General features: G+C 44.0%; 1 protein-coding gene across 2 annotated transcripts; it reads right to left on the minus strand.

Moving 5' to 3' along the window:
* Positions 1–7,870: 7,870 nt before the first annotated feature.
* LRATD2 (LRAT domain containing 2) lies at positions 7,871–15,905 on the minus strand. 2 transcript variants are annotated; one of them, XR_012320186.1, is made up of 3 exons: positions 15,655–15,905; positions 11,460–15,369; positions 7,871–11,381 (listed from the first exon to the last, which is right to left on the minus strand). XR_012320186.1 is itself a non-coding variant. In XM_073679879.1 (2 exons), the coding sequence occupies exon 2, from the start codon at positions 15,362–15,364 to the stop codon at positions 14,540–14,542; it is 825 nt and encodes a 274-aa protein (XP_073535980.1). In that variant the 5' UTR covers positions 15,365–15,369; positions 15,655–15,905; the 3' UTR covers positions 7,871–14,539. The 2 variants fall into 2 exon arrangements, 1 of the variants encoding a protein (XP_073535980.1); XM_073679879.1 differs by having other exon boundaries at positions 7,871–15,369.
* Between the last annotated feature and the right edge of the window lie 249 nt (positions 15,906–16,154).

The raw sequence follows: 16,154 nt of genomic DNA on the forward strand, positions 1-16,154 counted from the left end.
GAGTTGAAGACAGGACAGCGAAGAGGAAAGACCTGGGAAGTGGAGCTGCACGGCGGCTCACCCCAGAGGGGAGCGTCGAAGAACCGGACACCGGAGTCCGAGGTTGTGGGGCACTGAAGGCCTAGCAGGAGAAACCGGAGGGCAGAAGACTGCAGGTCTCCTGGCCCCATCAGACGCCAGGAGGCTCCGCAGCACATAGGGCCCAGCACCGCCACGTGGGAGCGATACTCCAGGAAGGCCCGAGCTGCCTGCCATACGGGTGAGCACAAAGACGTTTTATTCAGAGACGAGGGCCACAGCACAGCTATAAGCAGCAGGGCCAAAGAGATTAGGGAAGGCCTACAACTCCACCTGGTGAGGTGGATTCCCAACTTGCTTCCAGGCCACCCGGACCTCTACTACAAACTAGTACGGTACCCGTGCCCCGGTCTGCCTAACCACCGCAAGTAAAGATAAGAGGAAACTGCCATTAAGTTGTGGACTGGTTATTATCTGCGCCATCCCTTGCACTACACTGCACAGCAACATCTATAGCATCACCATTTCCTGCCCTCGAGCTAAGCTCTGCCTGTGGAGAGCTGAACCAACTCTGCTGTATCATCATAAGCTCCAGAGGATCTGCACCGCAGCGGGGCTCCATATAGCCACATACCACAGGTGGCGTCACGAACATTAAACTATAAAAACTATAATCCCCTTTTATTGACCGCCCTGGGTCACGGACCGGGTCACTGCCACTGTGACATCCCCTGCGCCGACCGGCCCGGCACCGAGTACCCCACGGCCCCGGGGGGCGCGTTAACTTTCCAATGGGGCCCTTGAAGTATAAGGGCAAGACAACCAGTAGAAAAGAGAGACAATGTTTTTGAGGTCAGGGTCCGGAAAAATATGAGTGAAGCAGGATCTGGGAAGAGAGAAGCTCGGACACTTGGAATTTTGGTTCAGAGAGAAGAGAATTTTTGGGCCATTGGGTGAAAGGCTATGTTAAAGGAATTATGGTCTAGAGGAGTGAAGCAGGAGATTAGGAAATAAGGCTCAACAGGATCAGGCCTTAGCAGTGAGGAAGACGTCCACTTGAGATGCAACAAGATGGGATAGACAGGTTGAGTCCTTCGTGAAGTAACACAGTCTTGGAAGTGGTTTTTGTTTCACAACTATCCATTCGAGTCAAGCTTTTATATGTCTATCTAGTTTTAGGACTTATATTTAATAAAAAAAAAAGTTTATTCTTAGAAATAAAAAAAAAGACAATTATTTTGAATAAAACAAATTTATTTTTGATTAAACTTTTTTTCTATTACTTTTTTTAAATTATTATTATTATAGTGCATGGAAATATTCATTATTGCCCAATAAGATCTCCCTGGGGTCCCTTTAAACTATTAGCGCTCGCCAGGTCTGTATACCCCTTGTTAAGCTAATCCCAGTCATTGCCTAAATATCAGGAATTTGGGACCTAAGAGAGTATGATTAAGGATAGCGGTGGCCAGGGAGGAGGGTAGAGTGGTTGGGGAAATGGGAATCGTATAATTTTTGCTCACGATTAGAAGTTTTCAGACTTCAGTAGATTTTCTTACCTCCAGCATTTAGCGTTATTGTAGCTCATAGACAGAGTGGAATGAAAGGATTTTATTTCTCAGAACAGTTATAAAAAAAAAAAAAAATCCTAAAAGAATAATTAAAGCTGAAAACGACTGAAGTTCAAACAAGGTTGATGCTTCACACACCAAAGGATATTAAAGCTCCGGAGAAATGTCAGAATAGAATCACAATCAACCTTAGGAGCATGAAACAGCGGAAGACATCTCTATCAATGAAGGGAGAAAATCCAATATTTACTAGATGGAAGATTCAGTTGAGCTTCTTTTTTTTTTTTTTTAAACAGAAATAGCGCCACCCTTGTCCATGGCCATATCTGGTATTGCGGGCCGACTTCATTCAAGTGCATGAGTTAATAATAATATTATTATTATGATTATTATTAATTATTATTAAAAAAAAGAACCTCCTCTTCCCTAAATATCTCTCACAAAAAAAATCCAACAGACTTTTTGGGGTCCATGCGACCTGTCCTCAATGAAAATTTCCTTCTCATTAAAATTATCGCACAACAGCAAGTTATACAAAAGGTTTTGGAGACATTTTTGACTTTTTATTTACTGGTTATACCAGCGCCTAACCAAACTATCTTATTAGCAGAAATATTGGTAAGTCCCGCCCCTGAGGATCACACTGAAAATGACAACTCACCAATTTGGTTGCATTTTTGTAAACTCTACCATTTTTCAGGACCAGGACATGACAAATTAGCCAGGAAAATGTAGTATAGGTCAGACAAATTGGAATAATTAACAACTATGGCTTATACTACAGGGATGGAGGTGAAATTCAGCCCTGGCATGTGAAAGCTCCAGGCCCATGCAGCACCCCCAAACCCACTTCCCCACATGGGGGTCTCTAGTACAAATATAACCCTGCCTGATGCTGGAGAAAAATCAAGATTTACTGCATGACCAATAGTAACAATAATACTAAGATAATTTTTAATTTTAATATTAATCTCTACGCTATGACCACATAATGACAGAATAATGCCACCAGATTGATCATTACCAGCACGACTGAACCAAGACCAATAGTCCCATAAATACTGCAATGTAAGAGATAAATAATTACACCAGTCCATAATCTTATATTACCAGTATATATGGTAGTGACAATACCACCATACTGATTATTAACTAAAACCAATGTTTAGGACTGATATTCCCATTATACGGTCACTGTATGGTAGTAATATCAGTTCTACACCAGTGCTCCGCAGGTTATGAGTGTGTACTGTGCAGGTTCTCACCAATGATGTTCTCGCTGATTGTAGTCACTTTTCCTTTTGTTTTCCAATTGGCCCAGACCGCTATGAACTCTTCTTTCATCCATTGCTTGTCCCTGAAAAAATATGTAACACACAGACATCTTCAGCTTACTTCTTTCTCAGTGCCCTCCTCAAACTCTGCACGAACCATATAGTGCTATTAACAGTGCCCCAGACAGTAATAATGGCCCCAGGCATGCTTATAAAAATACACCCCACTATGCCTTCTTATAATGACGCCCTAGTGTGCCTCCCTCCATTTGATAATGATGTGTAGCATTCCTCCTTTCCTTTTGATAATGACCCACACCATGCCTCCCCTCCGTTTGACCCCCCAGTGTGCCTCCTCTGTTTGATAATGTCCCCTAGCGTGCCCTCCTCCTTTTAATAATGACCCTCAGCATGCCTCCCCTCCATCTGATAATGCTCCCTGCATGCCTCCCCTCCATCTGATAATGACCCCAGCATGCCTCCCCTCCATCTGATAATGACCCCAGCATGCCTCCCCTCCATCTGATAATGACCCCAGCATGCCTCCCCTCCATCTGATAATGACCCCAGCATGCCTCCCCTCCATCTGATAATGACCCCAGCATGCCTCCCCTCCATCTGATAATGACCCCAGCATGCCTCCCCTCCATCTGATAATGACCCCAGCATGCCTCCCCTTCATCTGATAATGACCCCAGCATGCCTCCCCTCCATCTGATAATGACCCCAGCATGCCTCCCCTTCATCTGATAATGACCCCAGCATGCCTCCCCTCCATCTGATAATGACCCCAGCATGCCTCCCCTCCATCTGATAATGACCCTCAGCATGCCTCCCCTCCATCTGATAATGCCCCCAGCATGCCTCCCTCCATCTGATAATGACCCCAGCATGCCTCCCCTCCATCTGATAATGACCCCAGCATGCCTCCCCTCCATCTGATAATGACCCCAGCATGCCTCCCCTTCATCTGATAATGACCCCAGCATGCCTCCCCTCCATCTGATAATGACCCCAGCATGCCTCCCCTCCATCTGATAATGACCCCAGCATGCCTCCCCTCCATCTGATAATGACCCCAGCATGCCTCCCCTCCATCTGATAATGACCCCAGCATGCCTCCCCTCCATCTGATAATGACCCCAGCATGCCTCCCCTCCATCTGATAATGACCCCAGCATGCCTCCCCTCCATCTGATAATGACCCCAGCATGCCTCCCCTTCATCTGATAATGACCCCAGCATGCCTCCCCTCCATCTGATAATGACCCCAGCATGCCTCCCTCCATCTGATAATGACCCCAGCATGCCTCCCCTCCATCTGATAATGACCCCAGCATGCCTCCCCTCCATCTGATAATGACCCCAGCATGCCTCCCCTCCATCTGATAATGACCCCAGCATGCCTCCCCTTCATCTGATAATGACCCCAGCATGCCTCCCCTCCATCTGATAATGACCCCAGCATGCCTCCCCTCCATCTGATAATGACCCCAGCATGCCTCCCCTCCATCTGATAATGACCCCAGCATGCCTCCCCTCCATCTGATAATGACCCCAGCATGCCTCCCCTCCATCTGATAATGACCCCAGCATGCCTCCCCTCCATCTGATAATGACCCCAGCATGCCTCCCCTTCATCTGATAATGACCCCAGCATGCCTCCCCTTCATCTGATAATGACCCCAGCATGCCTCCCCTTCATCTGATAATGACCCCAGCATGCCTCCCCTCCATCTGATAATGACCCCAGCATGCCTCCCCTCCATCTGATAATGACCCTCAGCATGCCTCCCCTCCATCTGATAATGACCCCAGCATGCCTCCTCTTCATCTGATAATGACCCCAGCATGCCTCCCCTCCATCTGATAATGACCCCAGCATGCCTCCCCTCCATCTGATAATGACCCCAGCATGCCTCCTCTTCATCTGATAATGCCCCCAGCATGCCTCCCTCCATCTGATAATGCCCCCAGCATGCCTCCCCTCCATCTGATAATGACCCCAGCATGCCTCCCCTCCATCTGATAATGACCCCAGCATGCCTCCCCTCCATCTGATAATGACCCCAGCATGCCTCCCCTCCATCTGATAATGACCCCAGCATGCCTCCCCTTCATCTGATAGTGACCCCAGCATGCCTCCCCTCCATCTGATAATGACCCCAGCATGCCTCCCCTCCATCTGATAATGACCCCAGCATGCCTCCCCTCCATCTGATAATGACCCCAGCATGCCTCCCCTCCATCTGATAATGACCCCAGCATGCCTCCCCTCCATCTGATAATGACCCCAGCATGCCTCCCCTCCATCTGATAATGACCCCAGCATGCCTCCCCTCCATCTGATAATGACCCCAGCATGCCTCCCCTCCATCTGATAATGACCCTCAGCATGCCTCCCCTCCATCTGATAATGCCCCCAGCATGCCTCCCCTCCATCTGATAATGACCCCAGCATGCCTCCCCTCCATCTGATAATGACCCCAGCATGCCTCCCCTCCATCTGATAATGACCCCAGCATGCCTCCCCTCCATCTGATAATGACCCCAGCATGCCTCCCCTCCATCTGATAATGACCCTCAGCATGCCTCCCCTCCATCTGATAATGCCCCCAGCATGCCTCCCCTTCATCTGATAATGACCCCAGCATGCCTCCCCTTCATCTGATAATGACCCCAGCATGCCTCCCCTTCATCTGATAATGACCCCAGCATGCCTCCCCTTCATCTGACTCCCCAGTGTTTTAGAAGTATTGGTTACCTGAGAACGCCAGTACTGTTAAAAATGTGTTGTGTGCTGATGTGGACCAATGCCGGACTGGCCCATCTTGCAATTGCAAGAAATGGCATATGCCCAGCCCAGCCCTGGAGGTGAAGTTCAGGAGGTCAATTAGCAAAACACAGTATATGGCCCCTTCCCAGCCTAATAAGCCCAGCTCTCAGCCACCCCAGAATTAGATGAGCCAATTCTAGCGCTTAGCCCGGCTCTTCCCGATTGCCCTGATGCGGTGGCAATTGGGTAATGGTTTATGTGGTTGATGTCAGGTGTCATCAAGCCCAGGGGTTAGTAATGGAGAGGAGTCTATCAGACACCCCTATTACTAACCCAGTAATAATAAAAATAAAAAAAACACTTTATTCAAATAAAGGCTCTCACAAATGTCCCCACAAAGTAGTCCACGTTTCTCGCATCCGGAGTCTGAATAGCAGTAAAGTGAGTGCTAGTCACAGCCGCTGGGTAGTGACATCAACTCATCAGAGCTGCTGGCTCAACGAGACGCTGAGTGAGAGCCAGCTTCGCTAATGAGAGTTGTGACTGCCCAGCGGCTGTGAATAGCGCTCACTTTACGGCTATTCACAGACGCCAGGAACGTCGTGGACTACATCGGAGGAGCTTCATGGGAACAATTTTAATTATAAACTGGTGAATGAGGGAAAGTGTGTGTGTGTGTGTGTGTGTGTGTGTGTGTGTGTGTGTGTGTGTGTGTGTGTTTTTATTTTTGATTACTGGGTTAGTAATAATGGTGACTGATACACACTTCTCCATTACTAGCCCCTAGGCTTGATGCCAGCTGACATCAACCCCAAAACTATTGCCCTGGTGTGGTGGCAAATGGGGGTAATCAGGCAGAGGCGGGCAAAGTGCCACAATAGGTGCATCTGATGGATGCGCCAATTCTGGGGAGGCTGAGGGCTGGTATTTTTAGGCTGGGAAAGGACCAATATCCATGTACCTTCCCAGTCTGATAATATCCGCCCCCAGCTGTCTGTTTTACATTGGCTGGTTATCAAAAATAGCAGGGACCTCATATATATATTTTTTTTAATTATTTTATATGTGTAAAAAAGATTAAAAACACTGTTTTAATACCACATAAAAGGTACTAAAGGGTGCAACTTTATAATATTTAGGTGGGATGGACATTAATCTAAGCTCTCGCTCCTACAACAACTTTCCCTGAACTGCTTCCTGAGGTCAGTGTGCCGAGCATGGTGTCACCAGGTCTTATACAAGAACCCATGACACGATGCAGCCGGTCAATCACAGCAATGCCAGTAGCCAACATGGTTACAGCATTAACGTGTATGGTGGGCAATCCTCGCATGTTTATTAGCTGTCTACCAGGCCGGGGACTAGAGCATGGCGCTCGAGCAGCACCAATACTTGATCAAGTAACGAGCGTACCCGAGCACCCAGAATCTCGATCGAGTATGCTCACTCGATCAACCAGTGGTATCAGGCCTCATTCAGTATTTGTGCATCAGTGTTTCTATGCCAAAACCAGGAGTGAAACTTGCACAGAATAAATATAATTGAAAGATTGACACCTGTCGTGTGTTTTTGAGACACTCCTGGTTTTGGCATAGAAATACTGATGCACAAAAAATTTTTGCATTTTTTTTTTTGGGCGGGGGTGGGGTGTTAGGGGATTTGGAGAATTTATTACAGCTTCCAGAAGGAGAAGACAAAAATATATAAATCTGAAAAATAATGAAGACAAATGCACTGTAAATATATTAATTTACTTTATAAATTGAAAAAATGTAATGACTTTTTTTTTTTTTAGCCTCTTTCAAAAATATCTGTACGAAAATATTTATATTTAAAAAGAGAAAACAATATGATTTCTACAAAAAAACATCATCATTTGTGGTATCTACACAAACGTCCCGCTTGGGGTTTGTTGAAGACTTACATTCCAGAGCACGGGCAGATACTCGGCCTCTTCTCTCAACCATGCAACAAAAGATTTGGCAATAATAAAAAAAAATAATAATTTCTGCTTATACCTATGAAATGCAGGTTAGACAATACATCAAGTTATATCCCCCAATCTCCTCTTTGTTTTCACACTTTACTAGTGAACCACGAGGATGACGGCGCGCTCTATTACCAGAGGACCATGTATCAAGGCAACCAGTGTATGTCCCGTATTACCATTTACTCCAAAATTACCTTTAATAATAGGGTGGTCTTCGTCTAAAGTTTAAACAAGTTGATGGAAAAAAAAAAAAAAAAAAAAAGTTTTTCCAATTTTGAAGAACTTTTATAAAGAGAACCAGTTACTTGCCATAAATATGCCGCTGTTTTCCTGAATCCGGCGACGTTTTTCTTTTGTTCCTGCGCCTCTCCGTTCCTGAGATATGGCCTCATCTTCCTGGTTTTAAAATCAATTCTTGCTTTACAAGTGGGTGTGGTCCACTAATCTATGGGCACAAGGATACCACCTACTTGGCTAAAACAACTAAATTTACAAATAGGGAATACAGGGCCATATCTCAGGAACAGAGAGGCGCAGAAACAAAGAACACCGGATTCAGAACAGAGGCATTTATGGAAAGTGATAGGAACTCTAATTCCACCATAGGAGCCTTGTGCATACAGTGTTGTAATTTAGTTCAATGTATTAACTGTCTGTATTAAAGCTCCCCCTAGTGGTGACTGCCGGCAGCCAAAGTTTCAACACCGGTCAGAACACAAAATTCTGATCAACAATGGGTGTTTTTCAGGAAGACCACAGATAATGAACCTTGACCCCATAAGGTCATTTTACTCGTGGCCTACTGCTCACTGACGGTAGTATTCCAGAATTGAGACCCATAACATACAGACGGTTTTGTCATCAACCTCTCGGATCTGTAATTATAGTCAGGGAAAATCTACAACTTATCTGAATGGGAAAAGCAGTAAAGTTGTGAAATAAATTTCCCTAACAAGGTTAAATTTCTTTATGTAGAATGAAAAAAAAAAAAAAAGATAAAAAAAAAAAATAAAATAAATAATAACCATAAATCTGCTAGACTAGTCCTCCTCCTACCGCAAAACTGGAGAAAACACTTAGTCCTCTATCTCAGAATTCCTGCAGTGCAGTAATGACCCAGATCCTCAGGCAGGAGTCATACGTTACTATCGGGGCACTCATCAACACTATTATGTAGGTACAATATAGCAGAATGAAGCTACCATATTGTACTCCAGAGCTGCACTCACTATTCTGCTGGTGCAGTCACTGTGTACATACATTACATTACTGATCCTGTACTGACCCTGAGTTACATCCTGTATTATACCCTAGAGCTGCACTCACTATTCTGCTGGTGCAGTCACTGTGTACATACATTACATTACTGATCCTGAGTTACATCCTGTATTATACTCCAGAGCTGCACTCATTATTCTGCCGGTGCAGTCACTGTGTACATACATTACTGATCCTGTACTGATCCTGAGTTACATCCTGTATTATACTCCAGAGCTGCACTCACTATTCTGCTGGTGGAGTCACTGTGTACATACATTACATTACTGATCCTGTACTGATCCTGAGTTACATCCTGTATTATACTGCAGAGCTGCACTCACTATTCTGCTGGTGCAGTCACTGTGTACATACATTACATTACTGATCCTGTACTGATCCTGAGTTACCTCCTGTATTATACTCCAGAGCTGCACTCACTATTCTGCTGGTGCAGTCACTGTGTACATACATTACATTACTGATCCTGAGTTACATCCTGTATTATACTCCAGAGCTGCACTCACTATTCTGCTGGTGCAGTCACTCTGTACATACATTACAGATCCTGAGTTACATCCTGTATTATACTCCAGAGCTGCACTCACTATTCTGCTGGTGGAGTCACTGTGTACATATATTACATTACTGATCCTGAGTTACATCCTGTATTATACTCCAGAGCTGCACTCACTATTCTGCTGGTGCAGTCACTGTGTACATACGTACATTACATTACTGATCCTGTACTGATCCTGAGTTACCTTATATTCCAGAGCTGCACTCACTATTCTGCTGGTGGCTCTAGGAACCTGTAGACAACTTTGCCATCAAACGTCATCACATACAATTGTGGTTATTCCTCTGGAGTAGAACACAGCCTATAACTCAGGATTTGTACAGTTATACTTTTAAGTAAAAATATTTAGATTTAAAAAGCAAAACGGTGTTCAAGTTAACAAAACTTTTAAAAGAGACTTGCAGCTCTTTCTCCTGACTTGTCGGTTTTGGTAAACTCTTTGTGCTTCAGCCTTGTTATTTCATGAGGAATACCTTCTTAGATGGATTCCTGTGTCATTCTTCCTGGAAATTAACGAATAGATTGATAACTAGCAGTTACACATCAGGACACTACCACAATTTATAGGGACGTTCCACACTGACAAGGGGGAATGGGAACACTCAGTTTGTACATTTCCAGGAGGAATAACAGGAACAGCACAAAGTGGAGAGAAAAAAAAAAAGGGGGGACGACTGAGATGTTGTTCTCGGGGAGAAATGTAACTATTTGCTAAAACAAAAATTAGTCTTTAAGTCCCTGCATACACATATGTATCAGCATGACATATTAATACCCTATTTTGGGCTCTCACTAGGGGGAGAATCACTGCCCTGTCTAATCATGTATGCCCAGGTCAGATAATCCTCAAACTTTACATGTTGTTCACCTTTGGGAACAATTTTTATTTTTATTACCTAAAGAGTAATTGTTATTTTCCTAAATTAATAGAACACATGAAAATATAAAACTTTGTAATATATCTTATCAGATAAGTCCACTTTCTCCTCCTGGACTGAACATTCATTCACAAAATTCTCATTTCAGGGGTAAAATCTGTATTTAGTAAATACAGATTCTCCCATTACTGAGATAGGAGATGACGGTTGGTGCTCATCAAGTTCTATGGAGAAGTATAACTAATTTTAGGAGAATGTGCAGCAGAATGTCTGTGTATTCCTCTAGCTCCTCCCCTTCTCCATAGAATGTCCATGTATTCCTCTAGCTCCTTCCCTTCTCCATAGAATGTCCATGTATTCCTCTAGCTCCTTCCCTTCTCCATAGAATGTCCGTGTATTCCTCTAGCTCCTCCCCCTCCATAGAATGTCCGTGTATTCCTCTAGCTCCTCCCCCTCCATAGAATGTCCGTGTATTCCTCTAGCTCCTTCCCTTCTCCATAGAATGTCCGTGTATTCCTCTAGCTCCTCCCCTTCTCCATAGAATGTCCATGTATTCCTCTAGCTCCTCCCCCTCCATAGAATGTCCGTGTATTCCTCTAGCTCCTCCCCTCTCCATAGAATGTCCGTGTATTCCTCCAGCTCCTCCCCTTCTCCATAGAATGTCCGTGTATTCCTCTAGCTCCTTCCCTTCTCCATAGAATGTCCGTGTATTCCTCTAGCTCCTTCCCTTCTCCATAGAATGTCCATGTATTCCTCTAGCTCCTTCCCTTCTCCATAGAATGTCCATGTATTCCTCTAGCTCCTCCCCTCTCCATAGAATGTCCTTGTATTCCTCTAGCTCCTCCCCTCTCCGTAGAATGTCCGTGTATTCCTCTAGCACCTCCCCTCTCCGTAGAATGTCCGTGTATTCCTCTAGCTCCTCCCCCTTCATAGAATGTCCATGTATTCCTCTAGCTCCTCCCCTTCTCCATAGAATGTCCATGTATTCCTCTAGCTCCTTCCCTTCTCCATAGAATGTCCATGTATTCCTCTAGCTCCTCCCCTCTCCATAGAATGTCCTTGTATTCCTCTAGCTCCTCCCCTCTCCGTAGAATGTCCGTGTATTCCTCTAGCACCTCCCCTCTCCATAGAATGTCCATGTATTCCTCTAGCTCCTCCCCTCTCCATAGAATTCTAAAAGCACCAACTTTCATCTCCTGTCTCAGTAATGGGGAGATCTGTCCTCAATTAATACAAATTTTACTCATGATTTGAGAGTGAAAGAAGTAAATTCCTCTGACATGATATCTTACAAAGTTGCTTATTTTCATGGATACTATTGATTTAGGAAACAAATATTAAAACAATGGTTACTCTTTGAGTGCATGGAATTGGGGCTTTAAAAAAAAAAAAAAAAATTCTAATTAGGTTTTCTTAAAAATGTGGGACAGTTTGCCTGATATAGCTTCCGTATTGCTCTAACTATTGCTGACTGCAGAATGAGATAACAGAATCCATCAGGGAGCTTTTATCTCAGCTCCTCCCAGCTGATTTATGAGGACATAAAAGTTTAATGTGCAGGAAACAGAATCTGTAAAAGTGAAACTTTGTAATTAATTCTAATTGTAAAAATGATTTATAGCCCCATGATGCATTTAAAGAAAAAAAAAAAAAGTGGGATTTTATTGATGTCCTTACTGTGCAGCCTATAAATTAACTTTATCATCAGCACTACCTGAAGGGACTGGGGGAAAATCAGACATAGTCCGTCATGAAGGACACCCAACAGGTGAACGCTCCCCCTATGTAAAGTCTATACATCCAGTTTCAGAATGAGCCGGAGTTCTTCCCTAGAATCTGTGCAGGAAAACCAGATCTAGAGCTCAGGTGTCTTCCATTAACCAATCAAAGGCCTCCATTCACCAGAGTGAGGTTGAAGAGTCTCCTTTTGGCCTCTATCAAGCTGTTACATCAGGAGGATGTGGAAATGATAAAACTGCCACGTTCCACTGACTTGGGCCTCGTTCACACGTTCAGTATTTTACATTAGTATTTGTAAGCCAAAGTCAGGAGTGGAACAATCAGAGGAAAAGTATAATAGAAACACGTCACCACTTATGTATTTATCACCCACTCCTGGTTTTGGCTTACAAATACTGCTGTAAAATACTGAACGTGTGAACGAGGCCCAAGTCAGTGGAACATGGCAGGGTGAAAAAAAACAAAAACAAAAAAAAAAAAAACCACCTACAACCTTCACCAAAAACTCATTGTGGAAAAAAATCAAGTAGCACAGAAATCCCAACATGGCACCCAAGTGTTGTTATTTTTTTTTTTACTGAGTAATTGATAGATTTTTCTTTTGTTGCCTATGAGAAAAACAAATGAAAAGCTGATAGACAAAAAAAGAAAAATTCATCGAGAGTATAAATATAGTGCACGTGTGTCCTAAGCCTATATTCCTACGATGAGTTTTTGACATTGCGGATTTTAAAAAAAAAGCAGCGTTTTAGGCCATGTTCACACATTCAGTATTTTACATCAATATTTGTAAGCTAAAAAAAAAAAAACAATGTTCGATTATTGTACTAGAGCACCAGAACCTGAAGTACATGTGAAGAAAAAAAAAAATTATTGTTTATTTTACAAATGAGGATCATGCATGTTGTGTGAACAGGACCCTAGGCCGCCTTCTGAATGTAATCTAGGCTTCTGATGACCCAAACTTGCAGCACCCTAAGCCCACGTTCACACGGTCAGTATTTGTAAGCCCAAAACCCGGAGTGGAACAAGATGGAAAGGATCATAGAAACACGCGCATTTATCACCCACTCCTGGTTTACAAATAAGGATGTAAAATACTGAACGTGTGAACGTGGCCTTAGGGTGCTGCTACTTTGGGTCATCAGAAGCCTAAATTACATTCGCAAGCTGGTCTATGGTCCTGTTCACACAACATTTACTATTCTCATTTGTAAAATGAATAAGAAAAGTGCATCCTTGCATTGGTTTTCTCTTCACATATACCTTAGGTTCTCATGCTCTAGAACATAGGCGAACATTGGTTTGGGTCATGTGAACGTGGCTCGCCTCTGTGTAGAACTTTTGCAAGTCACTAGTCATCAGTGACCCTGGGTCATTGTCATCCTCTTTCCTATAAATAATATAAAAAAAAATTTTCAATCAAAAAATTGTATCTATTTTTTTTTCTAACCACTCTGAACATCAGGATGGCTAGAAGTTGCTTCAAAAATGTTTTTTTTATTTTTTATTTCTCTCGATAGTAATCAACCATTGACATTCCACCAGACCTTGATACATGCCCCTCTGTCCACACTGACCGCCCAGTGATGCCTTCATTGAACCAATTCTCTCCTCATCAAACCCAATACACCCACCTCTTCCAAAAACACGTCAACCGGCTATTTCAGACACAAAGAGTTAAACTCATCGTATACAAAAACCAGTCAACGTGGCCGGAAAAAAAAAATGCATTAGCCGTTTCCATGAACATTACACGGCGTCTTCCCAGTGTCTACCAGATCTCAGATGAGAACAAATGACTTACCCTCACCTCCCCCTCCCTCCCGAAAACAATTTTTTTTTTTTTTTTTTTTTTTTTTCGCCCATTTCCCAAAATTAAAGTGTACAAATCATTTTTATGGAGCACGAAACGTGACCATTATGCAAAAGTACCGGCCGCGAGAAGACGTGTGATGGTAGGAAAACAACTTGACGGCTGCTCCGTGTTGTGCACCTCGATGTCAAAAATAGAAAAAATAAAGAAAAATGTCAAAAATTAAATCAAAAATTTAAAGGAAATACAAACTATTTTTTTTTTTTATCCTGTGCTAATATTTGGTTTTAGAAGTGCGAATCAGATATTAGAAAAGCGATTAGTTTGGTGATAAATAATAATATTCTTCATTTCAGTAACCCCCTTTTGTTACCAGACTCCACAAATGTTGCCGGATGAATGCATAGTGCTTCTCGGTTGGTCCGTCTACATCACGGAATCCAATTTATGACACGGGAGCTCCAAATCGGTAAAAACACAGGGGCCTCTGCAGTAAACCTGGGGGCCGCCGGTGAAGGGGTTAATGCCGAAGCAGAACTAATCAGCTTTCCTTTCACAAGCCATTTGAATAAAACTGCATTGAATCAGCCCAAAGGGGGCTTATAACATCTCAATTTCGCAGCCTTCAGCTTTAATCCATCAGTTGGCATTGTGATCAGTCCTGACCTCCTCGTCAGCGTGGAGGTGGTTGGAGAGTTCCTGGAGAACCGCCGCCTTCCCGATCTGATCGTTCCTCCTCCGTTCCATGATTAGATCCTCCAGGCTTTGAAATTCCAACGTGTGGCTTTTCTTTTCGGACAGCTGGATCTTTAACCTGTAGGGTTGCTTGCCTATCCGGATCTCGCCACCTATCTTGAACTCTCTCTTTCCGTATCTGCACCAGGCTGCAAAACATTCAGAGTTCCTCCAGCTCAGTTCCTGGTCCTTGGCCCCGACCTGCTCCATGGCGTTCTGGACCACCATCTCAGGGCTCAAAGGTTTATATTTATATTGGTCGTTGACGATCCTGCCCCTCCGGCCCTGGCTGGCATCGGTCATAAAGCTGTTGGTGATCTCCAGTCTATATAAATGCACCACCTGAAAGTCACCCACGTACACCACCCAGTGGGGATACTGGTTCTTGGCTACAAACTCCACCAGGTCTCCAGGCTTGCATTTATTCAATAGGTTCTCTGGGGAATAAGTGCTCATCTGGTCCCCGGCCCCAAAACCTTTTTCATAAATACATTCGTCCCTATAATAAACCGAGCACTCCACCTCGTTGCAGTGATCATACTGCAGATCCTCTTGGATGGTTCCTTGCTTGTCGGGGTCATGTCCAGGCTCCTCCAAGTCATCGTCATCTGCCGAGAAAATATAGGAGACTCCGATTCTTGGTCCGTCGTCCTTATCCACACCTGTAGGATCGGCGGTTGGCACTTCTTTATAACTTAGATGAGTCAGTTTCTCCACCTGGTTGCCCATTTCACCTGGAGGAAAAAAAAAAAAGAAGAAGTAGTAGCCGTAAGAGTTCACATTCCACCTGTTGGATGCCAGGCGGCCGGTTGTAGGTGCTGGTGAAACCTGAGCAGTGCAACGAAAGCAAACACCCCAAGGGAGAGGAAAGGGCGGCTTTCATTTTCAGCAAGTGCTTTTAACCACTTCTACACCGAGAAAAATAAAAAAAGAAACAAGAGATCTGTAGCAAGCACAGATCACAAAGCCAATGGTCTCCGAGCCTACGAAGCAGAAGAACGAAGAAGTTTCGAACTTACCAGGCAGCAATGCAAGGCACGACCTCCTCTGGGAGCCAAGGTGTCTGCAGATACTAGCTCAGTAGGCACCATGGATGGATCATGTTGTTCTCCGCTGTGCCCTGGTGTCTCTACAGTGGGCTGTGCCAGAATGAAGCAGCCTCACCAAGGGCTGAGCCACCAGCTACTGATCAGAGAGCTCCAGATCGGCTGAGCTCTACAAGAGCACACAGCCCTTAGCATTTAAAGCAGCAGTGCACCTTATTGTTTGCTTCCTGAACACAAGCACATACAGCTGCCCCCTCCCTCTGCTCCTCTGTGAATCTGATGGCGGATTAACTCCTTCCTGACTGCACGTCCCAGTTCATTCTAAATTTTGCACTTTGAAATCTTGCACATTTTTGCACTCTGATAAATATTTAGCTTTACATAGTTTACTGGGATTGGAAGAAAAAAAAAGAAAAAAAATAACATTATTTTGTTGTTTTTTTTTCCAGATTTTTTTTTTTGCATAGTTTTAT

The sequence above is a fragment of the Phyllobates terribilis genome, unplaced genomic scaffold, assembly GCF_046119375.1.
Source record: "Phyllobates terribilis strain yellow unplaced genomic scaffold, ASM4611937v1 Scaffold_4__5_contigs__length_816908805, whole genome shotgun sequence".
Lineage (NCBI taxonomy): Eukaryota > Metazoa > Chordata > Amphibia > Anura > Dendrobatidae > Phyllobates > Phyllobates terribilis.